Source organism: Phacochoerus africanus, chromosome 14 (genome assembly GCF_016906955.1).
Source record: "Phacochoerus africanus isolate WHEZ1 chromosome 14, ROS_Pafr_v1, whole genome shotgun sequence".
Classification (NCBI taxonomy): Eukaryota; Metazoa; Chordata; class Mammalia; order Artiodactyla; family Suidae; genus Phacochoerus; species Phacochoerus africanus.
In genome coordinates, this window is record NC_062557.1 from 35,044,453 (window position 1) to 35,070,176 (window position 25,724).

At 39.4% G+C, this 25,724-nt stretch overlaps 1 protein-coding gene across 6 annotated transcripts in view; it reads right to left on the reverse strand.

Annotated features, from left to right (window-relative positions):
* Positions 1 to 25,724, reverse strand: part of TRIM37 (tripartite motif containing 37) — a 132,587-nt gene that overhangs the window by 24,422 nt on the left and 82,441 nt on the right. For 4 of the 6 annotated variants that reach the window (XM_047756861.1, XM_047756859.1, XM_047756858.1 and 1 more), the window contains exons 18-22: positions 17,123 to 17,317; positions 13,912 to 14,220; positions 6,983 to 7,111; positions 6,145 to 6,334; positions 3,322 to 3,440 (exon numbers count right to left, since the gene is read on the reverse strand). In XM_047756861.1, coding sequence (XP_047612817.1) covers positions 3,322 to 3,440; positions 6,145 to 6,334; positions 6,983 to 7,111; positions 13,912 to 14,220; positions 17,123 to 17,317 — 942 coding nt within the window. Of the gene's footprint in view, positions 1 to 3,321; positions 3,441 to 4,664; positions 5,186 to 6,144; positions 6,335 to 6,982; positions 7,112 to 13,911; positions 14,221 to 17,122; positions 17,318 to 25,724 lie in introns of those variants that run through there. The other 2 variants (XM_047756862.1, XM_047756863.1) reach the window with 2 other exon arrangements.

Below are 25,724 nucleotides of genomic sequence, written 5' to 3' on the forward strand. Positions count from 1 at the left end.
CAGGATACAGGTCTTTTGTCTCTTTAGGTAGGCTTACTCCTAGGTATTTTGTTCTTCTGGATGTGATGGTAAACAGAATTGCTTCTCTAATTTCTCTTTCTGATCTTTGTTAGTATACAGAAATGCAGTTATCTCTGTGTATTAATTTTGTATCCCGTGACTGTGCCAAATTCATTGATGAGCTGTTAGTTTTCTGGTAGAGTCTTTAGGATTCTCTAGGTATAGTATCATGTCATCTGCAAATAGTGATAGTTTTATTTCTTCCTTTCCAATTTGGATTCCTTTTATCTCTTTTACTTCTCTGATTGCTGTGGCTAGGACTTTCAAAACTATGTTGAATAGTAGTGGTGAGAGTGGACATCCTTGTCTTGTTCCTGATCTCAGCAGGAATTCTTTCACCTTTTCACCATTGAGATCATGTTGGGTCTGGGTTTGTCATATATGGCCTTTATTATGTTGAGGTAGGTTCCCTCTATGCCCACTTTCTGAAGTGTTTTTATCAGAAATGGGTGTTGGATTTTGTCAAAGGCTTTTTCTGCATCTATTGAGAGGATCATATGGTTTTTATTGTTCAGTTTGTTATGTGGTGTATCACAGTGATTGATCTGCGGATACTGAAGAATCCTTGAATACCTGGGATAAATCCCACTTGGTCATGATGTACAATCCTTTTAATGTACTGTTGGATTCGGTTTGCTAGTATTTTGTTGAGGATTTTTCATCTATGTTCATCAGTAAAATTGGCCTGTATGTAGGTCTTTATATCACCATAACACTCCTTAAATAAGGAAAAGACTGACCACTTAGTACTACATCTCAGGTTCCAGCACTTGAAAGTGCATAGGAGGTCCTAAATATAGTCAGGAAAATGCCTTTTTCCAGTTGAGAATAAGCTGTTAATGATTAGCTTTGAAAAAGAAATGGAACAAATGTCAAAACTTTTTGCAGTGCTAACTAGCTATTGACCTAAAAAATTGCTGACATGTTGTGAATTTTTGAGGTGAAGGCAGATATTGAAGAATCCTTGCATTACTGGGATAAATTCCACTTGATCATGATGTACGATCCTTTTAATGTATTGTTGGATTTGGTTTGTTAGCATTTTGTTGAGGATTTTTGCATCTATGTTCATCAGTGAAATTGGTATGTAAATTTTTCTGTGGCATTTTGGTTTTGGTATCAGAGTGATGGTGGTCTCACAGAATGAGTTAAAATTGGCTATTAACTGGCCTCTGATACCTAACCAGTGGTTTATTTTTTCTCCTTTCTTGCTTTTACTTTTTATTTTTGGCCACACCCATAGCACACAGAAGTTCACAGGCCAAGGACAGAATCTGAACCACTGCTATGAGCTGACAATACCAGATCCTTAATCCCATAAGCCATTAGGGAATTCCTTTATTTTTTCATTTGGCTGCGGCATCCAGTGGCTTGATGTGGGATCCCAGTTCCCAGATCAGGAACTGAACCCAGGCTACATAATTAAAGCGCCAAGTCCTAACCACTACAACACAAGGGAACTCCCCTGATGGCTGGTTTTTCAATTGCTCTCCCGGCCCGGCTCCCACCATCGCCAACGCATATCCAGTGTACCCAAGAACTACAACCTGGTCCCATCTGTAACTTTGGCACCTGACCCTTAAGGAGTTGGCACCCCTAGCTGAGTTATTCAACTCAACCAGTGGTTCTCAACTGGGGATGATTTTGCCTCTCAGAGGACATTTGGCAATATCTGGAAATATTTTTGGTTACTGTAATTCAGAGGTGGTACTACTGGTAGGTAGTGGTTAAAAACCAAGAATGCTTCTAAACATTCTACCATACACAGGGCAGCCCTCTAATACAAAGAATCACCTCACCTAAAATGTCAATGGTGTCAAGCAGAAAACACTAAATTAAGCAGTAGGTCCAGGAATTACTTTATCACCAGCATCAAAACAATGCCAGGCAAATTAGAAGCAGTACACAAACGCTGCATAAATAAAAGGATCCTATAATTACAGCACTTGCTACAAAAACTTAAGGCACTAAAATTTATAATCAGCATGTACAAATACATGGAAACTAGCTAATCCCTACAGGTCAGTTCTATAAAGATCAACAATCATGATATTTTTCCCCTAATGTTATAATAATCAACACTTCACTTTAGGAGTTCCTCTGTGGCTCAGTGTGTAAGGACCCAGAGTTGTCAATGTTGCAGCTCAGGTCGATGCTGCAGTTCAGGTTTCATCCCTGGCCTAGGAATGTCTGTGGGCCACGGTGTGGACAAAAAAATAAAATTAAAAAAACAACAAAACAACATTTCATTTTAAATATCTTTTCCATTAAATCTCATCTACCGAGATAATGATGCCTGCCACAGGAGCACCAACAAAGAGGAAAGATCAAAATGTTTAGTGTTCTTTAACTAAAGAACCTGAACACACCACCACCCACACATATTCTCAGGGCAGCCAGAGGTAGATGCTGGCACCTGTTATATATGCTCTGAGCTACAATTCATCAATTGTTGAAAATTTAAATGAGTGCAGAGGTGGTAGGTGGCACAGTTCCACTGAGAAATGAAAAAAACTTCAATGTCAAATATCATTAATAAAGCTGATGTATTTTTCTGCTAACAAATAAAGGACAAGCAAGGACAACATACACAGCCTTGTTTCAAGCAGCTTCCATTAACTCAAAATTACAAAATGTGTTCTATGCTTTTAGATAAAGCATAATGAACCTGGAAGAACATGTAGAAGAATACCAGAAATGTAACTGAGAATAAACTAGCAGAGAGAAGTTGATTACCACACAAAGGGTTTTTTTTAAGTAGTTAAATTTTGGAATACTTCTCTAAGAGCAAGCAATCCACGAACATTCATCACAACTAATTAAAGATGAGTTAATCTTTAAAAGATGAGGTACTTAACATTCACTACTCTAATTAGTTGTTTGGGGGTATGGTTTTCCCATAAGACAGTGCACATATCCAATTTTGTCTTTTCATATACAGCCAAAAAGCAATGTCTATCTGTAGGTGGCATAACACATTTAATGAATGAGCAAATGAAGTATCTACAGATCTTTCCCCCTGCAAGTGCCCCTTCTAATAAGTGTCCCTTTATGTAGTCAGTTACCCATTTTGCCTTCCCCCGTGCTCAACGTCTTAGTAAATCAAACTTAGTGGAACACTGAAGGCTGTTTTCAGATCAAGCATGTCAGATAGCTATCTCAGTAATTTCTTATTATAGCCACTACTCCCCACCACCACCAAAAAAAAAAAAAAAATCATTATTCTGCCTCCCACCCAATTATGGCTTTATCATTCCTTACCTTCCTCTGGGGCAGATGAAGCTCCTTCGGGTAGTACAGGCTGTAATTCCCCAGTTTCAGAATTATTTTCCAAGTCAGTCATTTGCATTCCTTCCAGACGACCTCCTTTAGCATTAGTCCTCAAAGAGGAAGAAAATAACCTGATATTTTTGTATAACTAGTCAGGGATATAATAATCTAGATTGTCTTCTTGTCCAGAAACTAAGGAAACTAAGTAGGTATAGGGCACTGGTGTTTAATGCTAAATTCAAGTTTAATTCTTAAAATTTTCACTAGAAGACTCACAATGAAAGGTTATAAAGTGGTAGACTGCATAAATGTCAATATCCTGGTTATGATGATGGATCAGCATTTTGCAAAATGCTCCCATTAGGGGAAACTGGGTAAGGTACACAGTTATTATTTCCTATAACTGCTTATGAATCTACAATTATCCCAGTAAAAGTTCCAATTTAAAAATAAATGTAAATAGAAGACCTAAATAATATATTCTCATCAATATGGAAAGACTTGAGATACACTAAGTGAAAAAACAAGGTGCACCTTTTGTATTAAAAAACCTATATGGTCACAGTTACTTAAAATATGCATAAAAACTGAGGAGATACAGCATGTATAAAATATTAAGAACAGCGATTTCCCTTGTTGTGCAGTGGGTTAAGGATATGGCCTTGGCCCTGTGGCAGCTCAGGTCACTGCTATGGTGTGGGTTCAATCCCTGGCCCGGGAACTGTCACATGCCATGGCTGTGGCCAGAAGAAAAATAATTAAGAACAGCAGGAATGTATGCGGGCAGGGGATTGGAAATAAAAGCAGATGGGAATCAAAATGGAGAATTTTAACTTAATATTCTTTTTTAACTTCTATTTTTTGAATGATTTGTTGTTAGTATTTAAAATTTTTGTTTACACTAACTTAAATCAGGCAAGGAAAAAAGACACAGCTGGAAAACATCACATAAGCCAGACTAGTGATATAATTAACCATTATTAAAAATGAGGGGTTTAGCTAAGAGCTTTACACATTTATAAAGCATTTTACGGTTTAGACCAAAGTGTACATTCATACACATTTAAACATTATGACTAACGGCAGATTTAAGTCTCCAAAATAAAACATAAAAGTGAGTTGCAGCTTCACCTTGAAAGGAACATGTATAAAACCAGGTTGGGGAGTTCCCAATGTGGCTCAGTAGTAATGAATCTGACTAGTACCCATGAAAACATAGGTTCGATCCCTGGCCTTGCTCAGTGGGTTAATGATCCGGCGTTGCCATGAGCTGTGGTGTAGGTTGCAGATGTGACTGTGGCCAGCAGCTGTAGCTGCAATTCAACCCTTAGACTGGGAACTTCCATATGCTGTAGATTCGGCCCTAAAAAGCAAAAACCAACCAACCAACCAAACAAACAGGTTGGGTAACGGGGAGGACAAGACAATCTTCAATGATTATAACACCTTTCCACTGCTCAAGCTTGAACTGAAACAGAAAACTAAGCCACCATCTGTCCTTGTAGATTTGGTAATTATCCAGATCTTAAAATTCTATAAAATTTTAAGCAAAAACTTAAGGGATATTAATCTTTCTCTAAAGTTAATTGAAAGTTCTTTTCAGTCTCCAAGGTAGAACTATTCCATTGTTTAAAATTAGAAATGTATTTAATATCCGTAACCTAGATCAGAAGGATATTAATTAACTGAGCACATTCACAGACAATACTTTCCATAATCACTCTCTTTTGAATAGATGCAAGTTTAACTGACGTGGCTGGGATTTGAGTTTCTTTCCTGGGAGAGAGATAAAGGTACCGATGACCATATATGCAAATCTTTTGGGAATATTCCAAATGAGAGTTTTGGAGGACACCTTCACAGAGGAAAAAAAAAAAAAATGAGATGAAAGCAGAAAAGCAGTGTTAAAATTGCTAGAAATGCTTTGTTCCACATGAAATTCATGTAAAAGACTTAAGGGACATAATACAACCCAGCATGAATGTCTTTGAAAAGCGTGGGAGAAATGGAATAAAAGATGACAAAAACAAAAATCTCAAAAGGCATAGTTCACACAAGGTTATACAATATTATTATCCTAATTCGGTGAAAATGAGCTCTAACATATTTAAACAACTACCAGGACTATCTCATTCTGTTAAGAAAAAAAAAAGTAAGGTCTCTGATACTTTAAGGTTACTTTTTTTTTTTTAGGGCCAAACCTGCGGCACATGGAAATTCCCAGGCTAGGGTAGAACCAGAGCTGTAGCTGCTGGCCTATACCACAGCCACATCCAAGCCACATCTGCAACCTATGCCACAGCTTGCAGCAACACTGGATCCTTAACCCATTGAGCAAAGCCAGGGATTGAACCTACGTCCTCATGGACACTAGTCGGGTACTTAATCTGCTGAGCCACAACGGGAACTCCTTAAAAGTTACATATTTTTTGTCTTTTGTCTTTTTAAGTCCATATGGAGGTTCCAAGGCTAGGTGTTGAATTGGAACTGTAGCTACCAGCCTACACTGCAGCCACAGCAATGTGGGATCCTCACCATGCCTGTGACTACACCACAGCTCATGGCAATGCCAGATACTTAACCCACTGAGCAAGGCCAGGGATCGAACCCAAGCCTTCATGGATGCTAGTCAGGTTCGTTAACCACAAGCCACGATGGGAACTCCAAAGGTTACATTTTTAATACAACAAATTGTCTGTTAAAAACTTAACAAAAGTGCAAATTTATTTTGCTCATTAGGTAGCAGACTTATAAAGTGCCAAACAAAGCTTTTTAGCTATTATTCTACTACATAAACAAAAGAACTTAATTTACCCCAAGGTGACCATTTTTCTCCTTTTCTCAACAGTAGGTAAGCCATTGAAAACTGCAACCACAACAGCATCTGAATCCAAAGCTTGACACTGCCGGTCTTCAGATTTTGGCAGAATGTCATTGACACTGCCATGTGTCAAAGCGCGGGGAGGACTGTGCCGGCTCCCAGAATGAGAGCTTACTGGGGATCCTTCAGAAAAGGAAGGGGATAGTCAGAAAGAAGGCAAACAAACAAAAAATTTTCTAGCTTCCACTTTAGGAGATCTCATTACACATAGATTTTTAAACTGCAGGAAAACTCAAAAACAATTTTAAAATATATCCCCATCTTTTTGATGCCAGCTATTTAAAATTCAGCGGTCCTTGGAGCTCCTATCGTGGCTCAGCAGTTAATGAACCCAACTAGTAACCATAAGGATTCGGGTTTGATCCCTGGCCTCGCTCAGTGGGTTAGGGATCCAGCATTGTCATGAGCTGTGGTGTAGTTTGCAGACATAGCTTGGATCCCGCATGGCTGGGGTTGTGGCGTAGGCTGGCAGCTGCAGCTCCAATTCAACCCCTAGCCTGGGAATTTCCAAATGCTGTGGGCACAGCCCTAAAAAGACAAAATAAATAAATAAATAAGAATAAATAAATGAAATGAAATAAAATAAAATTCAGGAGTCCAGAATATGGTATCTAATGATGGCATTTTCTTATTGATGGGTCTGTTCTACTGTGTGATGAAAGAGCTTCAAATTGAGTTTCAGCTTTTGGTGCTTTTAGAGGTCTAAAGCTGTCTTACAAGAATACCAGACATCCACCTACTAAAATTATATTCTAAACTCTCCGAAATTACCTTCAGATAGAGTTTGACAGTCTCCCTTAGAACGGCTATTTTCCCCAGAGTCTACTGCTCTTCGAAGTGATAGACTACCTGCTATACTGGACCGAGCTGGCTTGGGTGAATTACTCTTCTTATTTGCAGCTGAAAAGACATTTTAAAACACTTCTGATTATGATAAAAAAAAGCACAAAACTTATTATCTAGGCAGTCAGAGAAAGGTTTAATCTTATACATGGAAGGAAGCCCATCTACTGTGTCCAAAAACAAATAGAACACTCTGGCCCCAACTGTTTTTTTGGGGGGGCGGGAGGGTTATGCCAAAAGTATTCCCATTTTGCTGCTTGTGGAGCAGTTTTAACTTACAATGAACTCCAAAATAAAAATCATACCAGACACAAAACCCAATTTCAATGAAATTAAATTATTAACAAAAAAATAACCACCCTGGAGTTCCTGTTGTGGGTCAGCAGTAATGAACAAGACTAACATCCATGAGGTCACAGGTTTGATCCCTGGCCTCACTCAGGGGGTTAAGGATCTGGAGTTGCCGTGAGCTGTGGTGTAGGTTGCAGACGCCACTCAGATCTGGTATGGCTCTGGCTGTGGCAGAGGCCCATGGCTACAACTCCGATTCAGCCACTAGCTTAGGAACGTCCATATGCCACAAGTACAGCCCTAAAAATAAAACAAAAAACAAAAACCACTCAAACACTTATAAACTATGAAGTATTACTGGATTAAAAAGAAAATCAGGAGTTCCTGTTTCGGCGCAACAGAAACGAATCTGACTAGTAACCATGAGGTTTTGGGCTTGACCCCTGGCCTTGCTCGGTGAGTTAAGGACCTGGCCTTGTTGTGAGCTGTGGTGTAGGCTGGTGATTACTGCTCCAGTTTGACCCCAAGCCTGGAACCTCCATGTGCTGCAGGTGTGCTGCCCCCCAACAACAACAAAAAAAAAGGTAGTAGAAATATGAGACCAATAAATATATAAAAATGAAAAAAACTGTTAAGGTTCCATGCCTGAAAGAACTACTAGATAGTTTGTGTGTGTGTGTCTTTTAGGGCCGAACCTGAGATGTATGGAGGTTTCCAGGCTAGGGGTCGAATCAGAGCTGTAGCTGCGGGCCTATACCACAGCCACAGCATCACCAGATCTAAGCTGCATCTGCAACCTACACCACAGCTCACAGCAACGCCAGATCCTTAACCCACTGAGCGAGGCCAGGGATCGAACTTGTGTACTCACGGATGCTAGTCAGGTTCAGTAACTGCTGAGTCATGATGGGAACTCCTAGTTTTATGGGTGAATTTCATCCAACTTTTAAGGAGCAGATAACATGTTAAAATAATTTTACAGCACAAAAAGGGACAAAGGCTTCTGATTTTATTCCATGAAACTGGCAAAAATCAGACTCAAATGGATGAAGAATATTATAATGAAACTATAACTCAATTTTACTTATGCCTACATAGTGACTTAGAATAGTCAGGATATCTGGTACACTATAAACAGTAAATGTTAACCATTATTGTTAGAAACAGAACCTTTAACTTGATAAAAACTACCTTTTGAAACATACAGCAAAATTTGAACTTAATGAGATAAAATGAGAAGAATTCCTAAATAGAGCTGAAAACTTTACAAAAATTCTATTATTGCTACTAGTTAACATTGTACTGAGGTCCCTGCCTAGACAAAGCAATATGAAAAGTAAATAAGCAAGAAAGGAGTGGATAAACTAAGGTTATTTGCTGATGACAGATATGTCTACTTAGAAAATTCAATACAATTGAGTAAAAAACCTAGAATTAAGAAAGTCAGGAGTTCCCGTCGTGGCGCAGTGGTTAACGAATCCGACTAGGAACCATGGGGTTGCGGGTTCGGTCCCTGCCCCTGCTCAGTGGGTTAACGATCCGGCATTGCCGTGAGCTGTGGTGTAGGTTGCAGATGCAGCTTGGATTGCGCATTGCTGTGGCTCTGGCATAGGCTGGCGGCTACAGCTCCGATTCAACCCCTAGCCTGGGAACCTCCATATGCCACAGAAGCGGCCCAAAGAAATAGCAAAAAAAAAAAAAAAAAAAAAAGAAATCAGGGAGTTCCCATCATGGCACGGCAGAAATGAATCTGACTAGGTAGGAACCATGAGGTTGTGGGTTCAACCCCTGGCCTTGCTCACTGGGTTAAGGAACCGGTGTTACCATGAGTTGTGGTGTAGGTTGCAGACGCAGCTCGGATCCTGCGTTGCTAAGGCTCTGGCACAGGCCGGCAGCTACAGCTCCGATTCAACCCCTAGCCTGGGAACCTTGTGCCACAGGTGCGGCCCTAAAAAGACAAAGGAAAAAAAAAAAGTCAGTAAGTGGGTTGAATACAAAATAAACATATAAACATATAAAAAGTCTTCCTGTACGTCAGTGACAAATAATTTAAAAATATTGTAGGGGGAAAAAAAGATCTCATCACACAGCAACTTAAGTTACAATATATCTAAAAATAAATATAACAAGACATACAGAATTTACATGAAGAAAACTAAAGCTCTGAAAAAGTATATGTATATAACAAATAATTTGAATACATGGAAATACCACATTCATAGACATGAATGCTTTGGTACTGAAAAGATGTCAATTCCCCAAACTAAATGTTAATTATTATAATAAAAATTTACGGCTTGATTTTTCCAAAAAAGTTAACAAACTGCAAGCACCAAGCACCTGTTAATAAAGGTCTTAATTGTAAAAATAAATTAAAAAGATTAACTAATGCATTAAATGTAATACAATTCCAGTCAAATTTTTTTCTGGAAGAGTACATGTGTATTTTTCAAAACAAAAATAAAGTGAAGACAAACATATCACAGTCTTATAAACTATAAAACCACAATGGCTCAACTACTTGGTTGAACAATGCCAAACTTTTTTTTTATGTTAAAAAAGGTCACATTTTGGCAAATTTCATCTTGTTCAACCTCTATCAAAGAATTTTAAAACACAACAGTGTAAATATAGGAATGTGGTCTATAAAATACAGGACGAATTTCATAATATTGGAAAGACTGAATCCTTTAAAAAACATGTTTCATTTGGGTGGGGGGAGTGGGATGAAAGGATAAATCACTGAACTTACCTCATACACCATCATAGAAATCAAATTATATATGGAATAATGACCTAAATGTAAAAAACGTTTAAAAACAGAAACAGAACTAGAAGAAAATTAATTGCTGCTTTTATAAACTTGGAGTTGAAAAGGGCTTCCAAATAATATTAAACCCCCAAACCAAATACAATACAGTTGTCAAAAATAAAATATTTAAAATTTCACGTTCAGCAGAAAAAAAAAAGTGACAACAGAAATATGTAACAAAAGCTTTTTATAAAAGTCCATCCAAAAAGCATTATTTCTTTTGGTTTTAAATTGTCATTTTCCAGGAGTTCTCGTTGTGGCTCAGTGGTAACAAATCCCACTAGTATCCATGAGGATGCGGGTTTGATCCCTGGCCTTGCTCAGTGGGTTAAGGATCTGATGTTGCTGCAAGCTACAGTGTAGATCAAAGATGCAGCTGGGATCCCACACTACTGTAACCGTGGTGTAGGCTGGCAGCTATAGCTCCAATTCGACCCCTAGCCTGGGAACCTCCATATGCCCCAGGTACAGCTTTAAAAAGATGCCCCTCCCCGCAAAGTCATTTCCTTGACAACTGGATATGGTTGAGTATCTTTTCAGACATTTATTGTCCTTGTATTTCTTCTTACATTAACAGCCTAATCACAATCTTCACTCATTTTTCTATTAAATTATCGTCTTTATTTAAGAGAATCCTACGTTTTTGGCAATTATCCCCTCTCTTATTCATCTCTGTGGTATTACTGCCATCAGTACCAAGCATTAATATTTTATTTATTTATTTTTAAAATTTTTTTAGGGCTGCACCTGTAGCATATGGAAGTTCCCAGGCTAGGAGCTGAATCAAAGCTGCAGCTGCCGGCCTATGCCACTGCCACAGCAACATGGGATCTGAGCTGTGTCTGTGACCTACACTACAGCTCAAGGCAACAAAAAAAAGCCTTTAAAACATAGAATTACCATATGAACCAGCAATCCCATTCTAGGTGTATGCCCCCCAAAATTAAAGACTTTAACAGATATTTGCACATCCATGTTCATAGTCGTATTATTCACAGCAAAAAGGTAGAAACAACCCAAATGTCCATCAACACATAAATGGATAAAAATAATGTGATATATATACACATATACAAGGGAATTTTACTCAGCCCTTAAAAAGAAATGAGATTCTGACACTTGCTACATATGGGTGAACTTTGAAGAAATTGTGCTAAAGTGAAGTAAGTCAGACACAAGAAGACAAATATTTTATGATTCCACTTATATAAGATACTTAGAATAGTCAAGTTTATAGAAAACAGAAAGTGGAATAGTGGTTACTGGGGGGAGGGGGGGGAGGGAGATGGCAAGTTACTGTCCAATGAATATAAAATTTCAGTTTGGGATGATGAAAAAGTTCTAGAGATGAATAGTGGTGATGGCTGCACAACAGTGTGAATGTACTTAAATGCCACTGAATTGCACAGTTAAAAATAGTTAAAATGGTAAATTTATGTTATGTATATTTTAACACACACACACCACACACCCTCGCACACAAACACAGGTGAAAAGAGAATATATGTTTAAGAAAATGAAAACAGGAGTTCCCGTTGTGGCTCAGCAGTAATGAACCCGACCAGGATCCACGAGGATGAGGGTTCAATCCCTGGCCTCACTCAGTGGATTAAGGATCTAGCGTTGCCATGAGCTGTGGTGTAGGTCGAAGATGTGGTTTGGATCTCGAGATGCTGTGACTGTGGTGTAGGGCGCGGCAGCTACAGTTCTGATTCAACCTCTAGCCTGGGAATTTCCATAATGTTGTAGGTGCGGCCCTAAAAAAAAAAAAAAAAAAAATGCAAACAAAAAGAACACGAAAATAAACTCTTTCTTGATTGAAGAGGGTGTGGACCCCCTCTAGTTACCATCCAATTTATTGTGAAGTTTCTTGAAGCTGAGCAAACATGCTCTAGATTCTCACCACATTCACTTCTGCTATACCCCTCCAGGGGAACGGTTCTTAAAAGAGCCACTCACTCTTCATCTTGACACCTCTCAGTGGTACTACCACTCCACTTCTTTTTGAGACGCATTTTAAAAATTTCTTGAGATCTCATTCCCTCTATTTTTTTCTCCTATCTTAATGATTGCTCTTTTCAGTTTCCTTTCCTGGCTTCTCCATTACCAGGCCCTTAAATGCTTAAGTGCCCCAGAGTCAAAATTTCTCTCCTCCATGAAACTCCCTCCATCCTTGAACCCTGTCTTTAAACACCATATGATACTGTTGACTCCTGAACGTTTATACCCAGCTTTAACTTCATGATCTTCAAATTTAAGCAGCATTCAACTGCCTATGAGATATTTTACTAGAATATCTAGCAGGCATCTCAAACCTAACAAGTTTAAAAAAAGAATTCTTGCCTTCCTACCCATATGGCCCAACAATCCCCACACCTGCTTCTTATTTGATCTGCATCTCAATTAATGACATCACCAGTCACTGAGTTGCTTGGGCCAAAAACTTAAGCATCATTCTTGGTTTCTTACTTCCCCTAAACCTTTGTTACAAGGGCTGTGGAAAGAACTGAGCTCTCCTGGTCTAAAATATCCACAGTATATAATAGATTAACTTCTTTCCTTTGTATCTAGAATAGTACTAGTTATATACCATCTTTGGGAGAATTAAGAAAGGTGGGAACCTCTGTCAAGAAAGGCTTCTAGACTATGAGCAAGTTCCCCTACCCAGTATAGTAACTCCAGAATAAGTCACCGTATTTCACGTAAACTATTGTTAGAGGTTGTTAACTGTCTCACAACTCCCACTTTTCAACCCTTTTCAGATCCTTCTCCATACAATAAGCAAAGTAACCTTTGTAAAAGACGTATTAGATCATAAACACCCCCCTGATTTTTATTCTCTAGAGACTTCCTCCTAAAATCGGAATAAAATTCAAACTCTTCACTGAAGGCTAAGACTCTACCTGATCCAGAGCCTGCATACCTCTCTGACTTATTCTCCCGTATACTTAGTTCACCATGTTCGGCCATACTGGTCTTCCTTTGAGCCTTCAAACATGCAGAGCCAATCCTGTATACGTGACTTCACATTTGCTGTTCTGTTCCCCCTGCATGGCTGCCATCTTCTCAACCTCAGTTAAAATGTTGCCTCCTCAGAGCTTCCCTGACTACCCCAGTAGAAGAGCACACTCATCTGCTCTGCCCACATCACTCCTCTGTGGTTTCCTTCACAGTACTTTTTACCAACTGAAATTATCTTTACTTGTCTATGTATTTTAATGTCTGATTCCTATTACATGAATACATAAATGCAAGATCCATGAGGTTAAGGATTTTGTCGTTTGTTGCCTAGTATGGAATAAGCAATCAAGAAATGTTAGGTCGGAGTTACTGTCGTGGCACAGTGGTTAATGAATCCGGCTAGGAACCATGAGGTTGCGGGTCCAATCCCTGGCCGTGCTCAGTGGGTTGGGGATCCGGCGTTGCTGTGAGCTATAGGTTGCAGAAGCGGCTCTGATCCTGAGTTGCTGTGGCTCTGGTGTAGGCCGGTGGTCACAGCTCTGATTAGACCCCTAGCCCAGGAACCTCCATATGCCACGGGAGTGGCCCTAGAAAAAGGTTAAAAAAAAAAAGAAATGTTAGGTCTATTACATAGTAAAAAAAATACAGAATCAGTATTGGATGGGAGAAAAAGGTTATATGTATTTGTAGTCTTAACTCACTATAAGGTAAATGTTAAAATATTTTTACTCTGTCCTCTAGCTTCCCAAACGACACGTGGAGAAACAAAACTAATGAGATCTTTTTCACTTACAATTTCGTATATAACAATTGGCAACTGAAGACTTTGCCAAGAGCTCCATTCCCAAATCCTGTAATCTGCTAGAGTTTTCGGTCCCGCATGCAGCCAGAGCTGCCTGGTCAGCAGAAAGAAGACTTGCCGGCATGTCTCCAGAAGCAGCACTGTTGCCTTTTATTTCTGAAAGTGTATTCTTTACATCACTTTTCATACATCGAACTTCAGCCATTTGAGTTTTGAGTCTTTTTAACATCTTTAAATCAGAGGGAACTCGCCACATTGCCTGCTGCTTTCTTTGGTCTTTATCTTTTCGAGAATATGATGCTTCAGAGAGAAAGTGACAAGTCATGTTAATATAGACTTTAACATTTAAGAAATCATTCTATACTGTAAGTTTAAGATAAAATAACCTAAGGTGCTTTAAGTGGTATCAACAATAGAAGCATACCTTAAAAATTCCATTGATGAAAATATAGATTTTAACTGTAGGTTGAATAAAGTCTGAGTCTCATTATAATCACTTAAATATGAGTTATTATTTTTTTTTCAGGGCCACACCTGCAGCATATGAAAGTTCCCAGGCTAGGGGTTGAATAGGAACTGCAGCTGCTGGCCTACACCACAGCCACAGCAACTCGGGATCTGAGCCGTGTCTGTGACCTACACCACAGTTCACGGCAATGCCAGATCCTTAATCCACTGAGCAAGGCCAGGGATCAAACCCGCAACCTCATGGTTCCTAGTTGGGTTTGTTAAACACTGAGCCACGATGGAAATTCCTAATTCTAAAATTTTTAAAAGCTGCCCTGACTGCACTTTCTTTTCACTTCTCCACTTTTCTCAAAATTTCCATTATGTTCACAACTGAAAAGAAAAAAACACATAAAAAACATAAATAAGCCTAGAAGCCAAATAGTTAATCAAGTATGCTATACATAGTGTATAAAAATATATACTATTCTAACTCAATTTTAAAACTTGATTTACTAAACTACTATCCAACGTAGATACAGCGATTAAGTGCCATGGAGTATCATTTAAAAAGTAGTTCCCTGTAACTGAATTTTGCAGCCATTAAACTAACAAATGTTTTCTCTCTTTCAAGAGAAGGTGGTTAAAGTTGTTTTTAATTTCTTTCCCCCACCCATATATTAAAAAGAGAGGAATGAGCAAGGAAAATATACACTTTCTTTTGGAGAAAGGGAAAAGGAAATAGGTATTGTGGAAAATTATAACTGACTCAAAGCAAAAGAAACCAAGTTCCCTACCCAAACCTCACCCCCCAAGAGGGGGCCACAGGTACCCTAACTAGACAAAGAACAAGTCCTTTACTAGCAGGAATGTCAGCTGAACCTGCTTAGGCACTGCAACAATCTACTACCCTAAGAGGGAAAAGGCAGGAGCTGCAGTGTATCCAACAGCCCTCTCCACTTCTGCTCAAAAGAACCCAGATTGTCCCAGGTACCAGATGAGCAGCAGTGTGCTAGAGACGGCTGGGTCTGTCCTTTGTTCGGCCCTAGGTATGAGTCCAGGACTGGTCTAAGCTCATTCTTCTTTGACCCTTTAGAGTGGCACATGACTCAACAGTTTCAGCCAAAAGTTAAGGGTGTGTGGGGTTTTCTATCTTGATAAGGAGATTTTATTACATTGGGTAATACAGCTGATAAGTAAAAGGGCTTGAATTCAAACTGAGAAATCACTCCAGAGTCAGTCCTCTTAATAACTTTGACCTCCAGGGTCACAGGATTAGATCTCTTTCCCACCCAGTCCCTTCTTTCCTGCTAGTGACACATTCCTGTGAATAAATGATGCCTGAAGCTGTGGTTTCATCTTATTGCCATGAGAGATGAGCCAGAAGAATCACAGGGAGACCATTCTGTGCCCTACTTTAAATACCTGATGAACCTGGATCACTTACCTCTAGACTTAACATGCATAACAAAGTGCTTTTACTATTATTAGTTAAGCCATTACCAGTAGCAACAATTTATTGCTTGTAGCTGAGAGCATTCACAATAGAATATTAGGACAGATTTTAGAAATCCAGGATTTGTTTTGAGATCTACCACTTAGCTGCTGTAACTTTAAGTCTTCCAACTTCTGAGTCCATTTATTTAGTTGTAAAACAAAGACAATAATATACACATAACAGGGCTGTTGTGACCCTCAAACAAGTCAATGTCTGTGAAAGCACTTTGCATCATAGCTTCCCTCCAACCCACTGTCCACCAAGATGACAGGGCAGTTTTCTAAAATCCAAATCGGATGTTATTATTCTGCTTAGAATCACTGAGGAAAAGCATCGGCATGGCACCCAAGACTCTACGTTATCTGATTCCACCTTAGTTCTCAGTGGCTTTATCTTTTGCCTCTGAGGCAGAATAATAATTCAGGTAGTTAGTATAGGAACATGGGCTTCGATATCTCCTTTGATATGGTCATTAATTAACATCTGTAACTTAAGGGTTCCAGGGAAAAACATCCCCACTGGCCTTGTTTACTACAGGGAGTGTATCTGTCAATTTCTAACCCATCCCTCAATGGACAGGAAAGGAATGAGAGGAATGGCAACTCCCCGTCTAGGGAAAAGAACAAACCAACCTTAAAACTCACTGAGCATATCCAGCTCTAAGACCCGTATTGGACAAGGAATGATACAAGTAAACTGGGCAAGGCCAGTGCGAAAAAGAACTGCTATCTGGACCCCCACACTGGTACTCCTGTCTTAAAGCAATAAAAACCTCCATTAGAACAACTGAAAGGGGGGACTCTTCCTCCCCATCCCAGTGTCTGTGCTGGGAGATAATCTGCTTTCCTGTATTAAAGACTTATGTGGAGTTTAAGTACTTTTGTGCTGTGATGTATGTCACAGACATGGCTCAGATCCCACATTGCTGTGGCTGTGGAGTAAACCAGCAGCTATAGCTCTGACTGGACCCTTAGCCTGGGAACTTCCATATGCCGTGGGTATGGCCCTAAAAAGACAAAAAAATAAAAATAAAAGGCAAATTACATAAAAACCTTCTTACAGGCATGCTGACAGTTTTGCACAAAACACCTTTGAACAATAACGAAAAATTAGTTTGATAAATTTTTATAAAATACAACGAAAAATCAATTTGCTACCAAAATATACCATGTTCTACCACTTAGACATTTAGATTCAAATTTAAGAGTTCTTCAGGAAAACCACAGAAAAAAAGGCAAATTATTGATAATATTTTACCTGCAGGCTGCAAAAGTGAAGTAGGTGGGCGAGGCTGTAAGCCCCACAGATTTTCCATACTGCTCCGGTCCTTAAGGTCCAATAAGTGTATTAAAATTAAAGGATCAATGTCTAATAAACTACTGGTAGCAGCAGAGCATAAGTGTGCTCTTCTTGACATTCTGCTACTGGCACCCACATAGCCATGGTTACTACCTGCAAAAGAGAAAGAGATGTAGAAAATGAAAGACAAGTAATTGGTCTAATTTAAGTATACTAAAAAGAAAAAGTAAACTTGTCAGTGTTGTTTGAATACTTGTCTATGGATCAATCTCTTAGGATCTGGTGTTTACAATGAGAAGCACAAAGAAGAAACCATGGTGCTAGAAAGGCATACAAAGAACAGTGACTGAGTGGAATTCCTGCTGTGGCGCAGCTGGTTTAAGAATCCTACAGCAGGAGTCCCCGTCATGGCTTAGCAGAAATGAATCTGACTAGTATCCACAAGAACGCAGGTTCGATTCCTGGCCTCACTCAGTGGTTTAAGGATCCGGGGCTGCCATGAGCTGTGGTGTAGGTCACAGACATGGCTCAGATCCTGCGTTGCTGTGGTGCAGGCTGGTGGCTACAGTTCTGATTCAACCCCTAGCCTGTGAACCTCCATATGCCTTGGGTATGGCCCTAAAACGCCAAAAACAAACAAAAAGAATCCAACTGCAGTAGCTGGGGTCACTAGAGATGCAGGTTCGATCCCCAGCCCAGGGCAGTGGGTTAAGGGATCTGGTATTGCCATAGCTGCGGCATAGGTGGGCTGTATGGCCCAGAATCGATCCCTGGCCTAGGAACTTCTATATGCCTCGGGTGCAGCCTTTAAAAAACAAAAAGAGGCATTCCCATCATGGCGCAGTGGTTAAAGAATCCGACTAGGAACCATGAGGTTGTGGGTTCAATCTCAGGCCTTGCTCAGTGGGTTAAGCATCCAGAGTTGCTGTGAGCTGTGGTGTAGGTCACAGACTCGGCTCAGATCCCGAGTTGCTGTGGTGTAGGCCGGTGGCTACAGCTCTGATTTGACTCCTAGCCTGGGAACCTCCATATGCGGCGGGAGCAGCCCTAAAAAAGGCAAAAAGACAAAAAACAAAACAAAACAAAAAGAACAAGTGTCTGAGCACTGGCCTCATTACTATCTTACCACCCAAAATTCAGGAGCAATCTTCAACCCCATCCCAAACCCTACAAAAAAAAAAAAAGTGATGACAGGTAGAATATAAAATCAGGGAGGATGAGGAGTTCCCGTCGTTGCACAGCGGAAATGAATCTGACTAGGAACCATGAAGTTGCGGGTTCAATCCCTGGCCTTGCTCAATGGGTTAAGGATCTGGTGTTGCTGTGAGCTGTGATGTAGGTCGCAGACGAGGCTCAGATCCTGTGTTGCTGTGGCTGTGGTGTAGGCCAACAGCTGGAACTCTGATTGAACCCCTAGCCTGAGAACCTCCATATACCACGAGTGCAGCCCTAAAAAAAAAAAAAAAATTAGGGAAGGTGAGCGTGAAGAAAAGGAGAATATACTCATAAACTAGTGGTCTTAGATGAAAGTCAAATCCCCTAGTAAAACAGAGCCCAAGAAATTAGACACCAAAATAAGAACCTTCTCCAGGTCTCTGGGCAGCAAAATGCTCAAGTCATAAGGGTTTGGCAGACTTTTTTTCCAGTTTCATTAAATACTGAAGTGCAATTTGAAGATTTTACTCTGAACTTGTTCATGATTAATGCATAATGTAAACCATGTAGTATCTATTTTACCTATATTGCACTAATAAGCTCCATAAGCCAAGGGACACCACTGACTTACCTCTACTGCATAGTGCAATGCCTAACAAGTATTAGTTGTGGAAATGTGTTAAAATGACCTCCTTAAATAAAGCTATTTAAATATACTCTAAAGAAACACAACATCAAAAGATGTTACATGCAGCAAAGTTTTAAAGTGGGTAATATAAAAATATCATGAAATAATCAGATTCTGACTATTCATGAGTGTTTCCAAAGAGATCCAGAAAAGAAAAATAAATAAAAAAAACTCAGTTTAGTTATTCAAAAGCTTCAGGCCAATTATGTAATTATTGTTTTTCATATATATTTACATCCTCCTGTCTGAAGTAACCTTCTCTTACTTCTTCACTCTCTTCGTCTTCAAAGAATTCTCTCTCATTGCCAATTTTTCTTTTTAACCCCACTGCAACTCCCACTTAGAAAGGCAGAAACTGGAGTTCCAGTTGTGGCTCAGTGAATTAAGAACCTGCCTCTTGGGAGTTACCGTTGTGGTGCAGTGGAAACGAACCCAACTAGTAGCCATGAGGATGCAGGTTCGATCCTTGGCCTTGCTCAGTGGGTTGAAGATCCGGCATTGCTGTGAGCTGTGCTGTAGATCATAGACGAGGCTGGGATTTGGCGTTGCTGTGGCTGTGGTGTAAGTGGGCAGCTGTAGCTCCGATTTGACCTCTAGCCTGGCACATGTGGCACTTAGAGAAAAAAAGAAAAACAAACAAACAAACCTGGGAGTTCCTAATGTGGCTCAGCAGGAACAAATCTAACTAGCATCTGTGAGGATATGGTTCGATCCCTGGCCTTGCTCAGTAGGTTAAGGATCCAGCATTGCCATGAGCTGTGGTGTAAGGTCACAGGAGCGGCTCGGATCTCAAGTTGCTGTGGCTGTGGCATAGGCCAGCGGCCACAGCTCCGATTCCACCCCTCGCCTAGGAACCTCCACATGCCGCAGGTGTGGCCCTAAAAAGTAAGTATGTAAATAAATAAATAAATAAATAAATAAATAAAACCAAAAAACCTGACTAGCATCCATGAAGATGTGGGTTCCATCCCTGGCCTTGCTCAGTGGGTTAAGGATCTGATGTTGCCCTGTAGGCTGGCAGCAACAGCTCTGATTCAACCCCCGGCCTGGGAAATTCCATATGCCACAGATGTGGTCCTAAAAAGAAAAAATAAAATAAAAATAAGAAGGGATAAACTACTCCTCCTCTACCTTGAAACTATTTCTTAGCTCTTTTTCTTTACTAAGGAGTCCTCAAATCAGGCTGCTAATGAGTCAGTTGGAGGAACTTTTAAAATTACAGATTCCATTTACAAACACTGTAATCAGGTCACAAAACAATAAATATGTATCATCAGACCAAAACAAACAAAACAAAAACAAAACAAAAAAAAACAAAATTACAGATTCCAGGGGTTCCTGTTGTGCCTCAGGGGTTAATGAATCTGGCTAGTATCCGTGAGGATGTGGGTTCAATCCCTGGCCTCGCTCAGTGGTTTAGGGATCCGGTGTTGCCATGAGCTGTGGAGTAGGTTGCAGACGCGGCTCAGATCTGGCATTGTTGTGACTATGGCATAGACTGGCAGCTACAGCTCTGATTCGACCCCTAGCCTGGGAACCTCCAAATGATGAAGGTACAGCCAGCCCTAAAAAGACAAAAAAGAGAAAAAGAAAAAAAGAAAAAAAAAAAAAAGAACAGATTCCAGGCTCTCCTCCAGATGTACGGAATGAGACTACTGGAGTCCGATCCCTGTGGTTCTGACTGTACAGTAAGCTCAGTAAGCCCAGAGAGTACCTACTGGCTCAATATTTGGTTCTTCTCTGAAAGTAGAAGATGCTCTTTCTCCCATGTTAAATGGACTCCCAGTAATTAAAGTACTGTTAACTGTCTCCTGTTTTCTGACCACTCTCTCAGGTCACTACTCTCACCAACGAGCAAAAACTCTTTTCCTTTGTGCTTCACGCCCTCAGCTCCTTCCTCTCGACCAAGTTCCCAAATTTTCTATTCACTATCACATTCATTCACAGGCATTAAAGGTTTCAGCATCTCAGACTATTGCCTTTGGGATGGATAAGCAATGAGATCTTGCTGTGTAGCACTGGGAACTATATCTAGTCACTTATGATGGACCACGATAATGTGAGAAAAAAGAGTCTATACATGTATGTGTAACTGCGTCACCATGCTGTATAGCAGAAAACTGACAGAACACTGTAAACCAGCTATAATGAAAAAAAATTAAAAAATCATTATAGGGAGCTCCTGTCGTGGCTCAGTGGTCAACAAATCCGACTAGGAACCATGAGGTTGCAGGTTCGATCCCTGGCCTTGCTTAGTGGGTTAAGGATCCAGCATTGCCGTGAGCTGTGGTGTAGGTTGCAGACCCGGCTCGGATCCTGCGTTGCTGTGGCTCTGGCATAGGTTGGCGGCTACAGCTCTGATTCGACCCCTAGCCTGGGAACCTCCATATGCTGTGGGAGCGGCCCTAGAAATGGCAAAAAAAAAAAAAAAAAATCATTATATATATAAAACGATTTTAACAACTAGTTCAGTTCCCCTCTCTCAGAGGTAACACTGCCATCTGTCTGGGTATGTGTGTTTCTGTCTATCTCCATGTGTCTGTTTGTCTCATATGTAAGTATACAGCCTAGTGAATGTTCAGAAATTAACAGCAGCCCAAAATTCCATGTCTCCTAAAATTGCTCACTAATCTTCCTCCCTAAAGCTAACTTTGATCCAGAGTTAAACACCATAGATTAGTTTTGCCTGTTTTTGAACTTTATATAAATGTAATGATAGAGTTGAACTTTTATATCTCCTTTTTTTCTCAGCATTATATTCATGAGATTCATCTGTATTTCTATATATATAGTTTATTCATTTTTCATTATTCCTGTGCAGTACCCCAAAACACGAATATGTCCAATTTATTTCTTTATTCTATTAGGAAAGGATTTGGGTTGCTTTTAGCTTTTGGCTACTAGGAATAAACCTACTGAACTTATAAGCAGGTAACTGCTCTTGAAGTTCACATGGGGGGGAACCCTCAAAAAAAGCAAATGGATCCTCTCCTGAGCCAAGCTAGATCAATCCTGCTAAAATGTCACAGTGATCTATGTGAGCTCTTGATTTAGTCACAGTGCCTGCATGCATTAGCATGACACTCAAGGTCCTATACAGTCCAGTCCCAAACTACTCTCTCTAGTTTTTCACACCCTTTAACTATAAACTACAATTATTTTTCTTAAATTAAAAACATACAGAAAAAAACTCCAAACCATGTGAAAAAGAACAATGCTGCTCTAAATATTCTTGCAAAACTCTACTGGCAAACACCAGCTCCCATTCTTTTGGAATTGGGAAAGCTATAGAATGTCTATGTTCAGCTTTAGCCCATATTGCCCAACAATTTTCCAAAGTAGTGGTATCAACTTTCATTCCTACCATCAGGGTATGAGAGTTTCCATCTCTCCACATGCATTCAACATTTAGTATTGCCAGTTTAAAAAGTATTAGCCATTATAATGGGTATGCAATGATATCATACTGTAGTTTTTATCTGTCATTTCCTGAAAAAAGAATGAAGAAAAATGAACAGTCTCAGAGACCTTTGGAACCCCACCAAGTATACCAACATACACATAATGGGAATTAGAGAGGAAGAATATTATTCAAAGAAAAGTGGGATAAAACTTTCCCATATGTAATGAAATCCATTAATCTATACATCCAAAAAACTCAGCTCAATACACTTCATGTAGCGTAAATAAACTCAAGAGATCCACACTGATACATATCACAATTTGCATGTCTCCGATGAAAGAGTCTGTGCACATTTAAAAATGTATATTGGTCATCTAGATAGCCTCCTTTGTGAAGTGTCTACTCTCACCTTTTGCCTTTTTTCCAAGGATGTTGGCTTCTTTTTCTTATTGATTTGTACGAGTTCTTTATATATTATGGATGAATCTTTTGAACACTATTTTTAATTACTTCACTTACCCTAATGAATAAAAAGTGTAATGCTTGTAATAAAAAGCGATATACATTACTAGACAAGACTGCACACACCTGTGATCTTCTAAGCAGCTAGATATGAGTTGAAAACAATACACGGGGATCCCCATGGGTCTCTCAAAATCAACAAAGAGCAAACTTAATACATTATCTCCTGTTTCTAAACTCGTTATCTTATGCAATGGCACAGCCTAACCTAGAAATCTTTTTTTTTTTTATTTTTTTCCCCTTTTTAGGGCCAAACCTGAAGCATATGGAGGTTCCCAGGTTAGGGGTCTAGTAGGAGCTACAGCTGCCGGCCTAAGCCACAGCTATAGCAACACGGGATCCTTAACCCTCTGAGCAAGGCCAGGGATTGAAGCCGCAACCTCATGGTTCCTAGTCGGATTTGTTTCTGCTGCGCCACGATGAGAACTCCCTAACCTAGAAATCTTAAGGAATCACTCCCGCCTCTCCACCAACTCCAACCCATTCAGCAAGACTCCCAAGTCCTATATATGCCATAACTATTTAACATCACTCAAAAGGTTTCTTCTCTAGGCATATTGCTACTGCCTTACTTTTAGGTCCCCCAAATTTCCCTCCTGGAATATAGAGGTTGTTTTCTAACTAATCTTACCTTATCCATCTTTAATTCATTTTCCACTATATAGATAAATTTGACCACATTCTTTTTTTAACACCTTTTAGTGGTTCCACAGAATAAAGCCCAAACTCAGCCTGGCAAATACGACTTTCTGTTACCTGATCTGCTTACCAAGCTCACATTGGCCTGCCCCCATATAAACTCAACTCTCAGTTATCTGAAATTCTCACAAAGGACAATTCTGTGACCTCTGCCTAGAACACCTTTGCTCTTTAATCTCATATTTCCTTATTTGCCTAATGAACTCTTAGGTCATCTTTCAAGAGCAAAATCACACACCACTCTCTTTCTGAAGCTTTTTTTCAGCCATTTCTAATTACCTGTTCTTTCCATTTTGGTGTCACCTTATGTCTATACTTATGATCACAAAGTTTTGCAATGACTAGTGCTGGACTCTCATTTAGGAATAGTGATGCTCATTCATTTTATAATCCCAGTGAACAACAAAATGGCTGGCAGTGGGTATTCATTAAACATTTGCTGAAAAAGTAATCTTAAAAGTCTTTAAACTGAAATAAATAACAAACCTTCATTTTACAAACTTTATACTGCCTGAACCTTTTAATTCTCAAAGAGGTATTGTTACAATGTTTCCTAAGTCACACACACTGGCAGGCAATTATAGAATTGATTTTTTGCATTCAGCTGATTCAACTAGCTAATGTTATATATTAGAAGGATATTTAAAACACTTTTCAGCACATATTATTGAGCCTATATTCTCTTGCAACTAAAAAAAATAAATAAGTGAAAAAACTGAAAGCAAATCTAATAAGAATGAGGCCACCGGAGTCATTAAATATTTGTTTTACACTATACTGTTATTTAACACTAAAAATTTAAATTTAATAAATACTGTTTTACTATATACCTAGGCTTCTAAGAAAAGTTCTTCTCCTATTTAATGGACAAACTAACATCTTAACTGCAATAGATTGACCACTTATGAAACTAGTAGGAAGGATAAAAGATGAAAGTAAAATCACCTATGTCCAGAATATGCAGTTAAGAGATATACAAAACAAGAGATGTAAAATGTAACATAAAAACAATAAATATGGAGCAGTGGGGAATAAAAATGTATAGTTTTAGAATAAGTTCAAACTTAAGAAATCAGCAACTTAAAATAATTGTGTAAGTGTGTATATATATGTATATATGTATGTATTTATACACACACAACTCATGATATCCAAAAACTAAAAGGCCATGATAGATACAGACACAAAAAGGAGAAAGAAATCCAAACTCTTTTTTTTTTTGGTCTTTTTGCTATTTCTTGGGCCGCTCCCGCAGCATATGGAGGTTCCCAGGCTAGGGGTCGAATCGGAGCTGTAGCCACCGGCCTACACCAGAGCCACAGCAACACAGGATCCAAGTCGCGTCTGCAACCTACCCCACAGCTCACGGCAACGCCGGATTGTTAACCCACTGAGCAAGGGCAGGGACCGAATCTGCAACCTTCATGGTTCCTAGTCAGATTCGTTAACCACTGCGCCACGACGGGAACTCCAGAAATCCAAACTCTTAACGCTAAAGACAGTCATCAAATCACAAGGGAAGAGAGTGAAAAAAGAAAGGAACACAGAAGAAATTAAAAAACCAGTAAACTATTAACAAAACGGCAATAAGTACATACTATCAATCATTACTTTAAATGTAAGTAGACTAAATGCACCAATTAAAAGACAAAGGGTGGCTGAAGGATACAAAAACAAGACTCATATGTATGTACCTGTAAGACTCACTTCAGGTCTAATGACGCCCACAAAGTTAAGAGGATAGAAAAAGGTATTACATGGAAGTGGAAAAGAAAAGAAACCTGGGGTAGCAGTACTCATATCAGACAAATTAAGCTTTAAAACGAAGATCTTGACAGACAAAAGTCATCACATAATAGATCAATCCAACAAGAAGATATAACAATTGTAAAATATATATGCACCCAACAGAGGAGCACCGAAATACACAACACAAATATTAACATACACAAAGAGAGAAAATTGACAGTAACACAATAATAGTGGGGCACTTTAACACCCCACTTACATCAATGGATAGATCATCCAGACAGAAAATCAATAAACACTGGCTGTAAACAACACATTAAACCAGATGGACTTAATAGAGATAT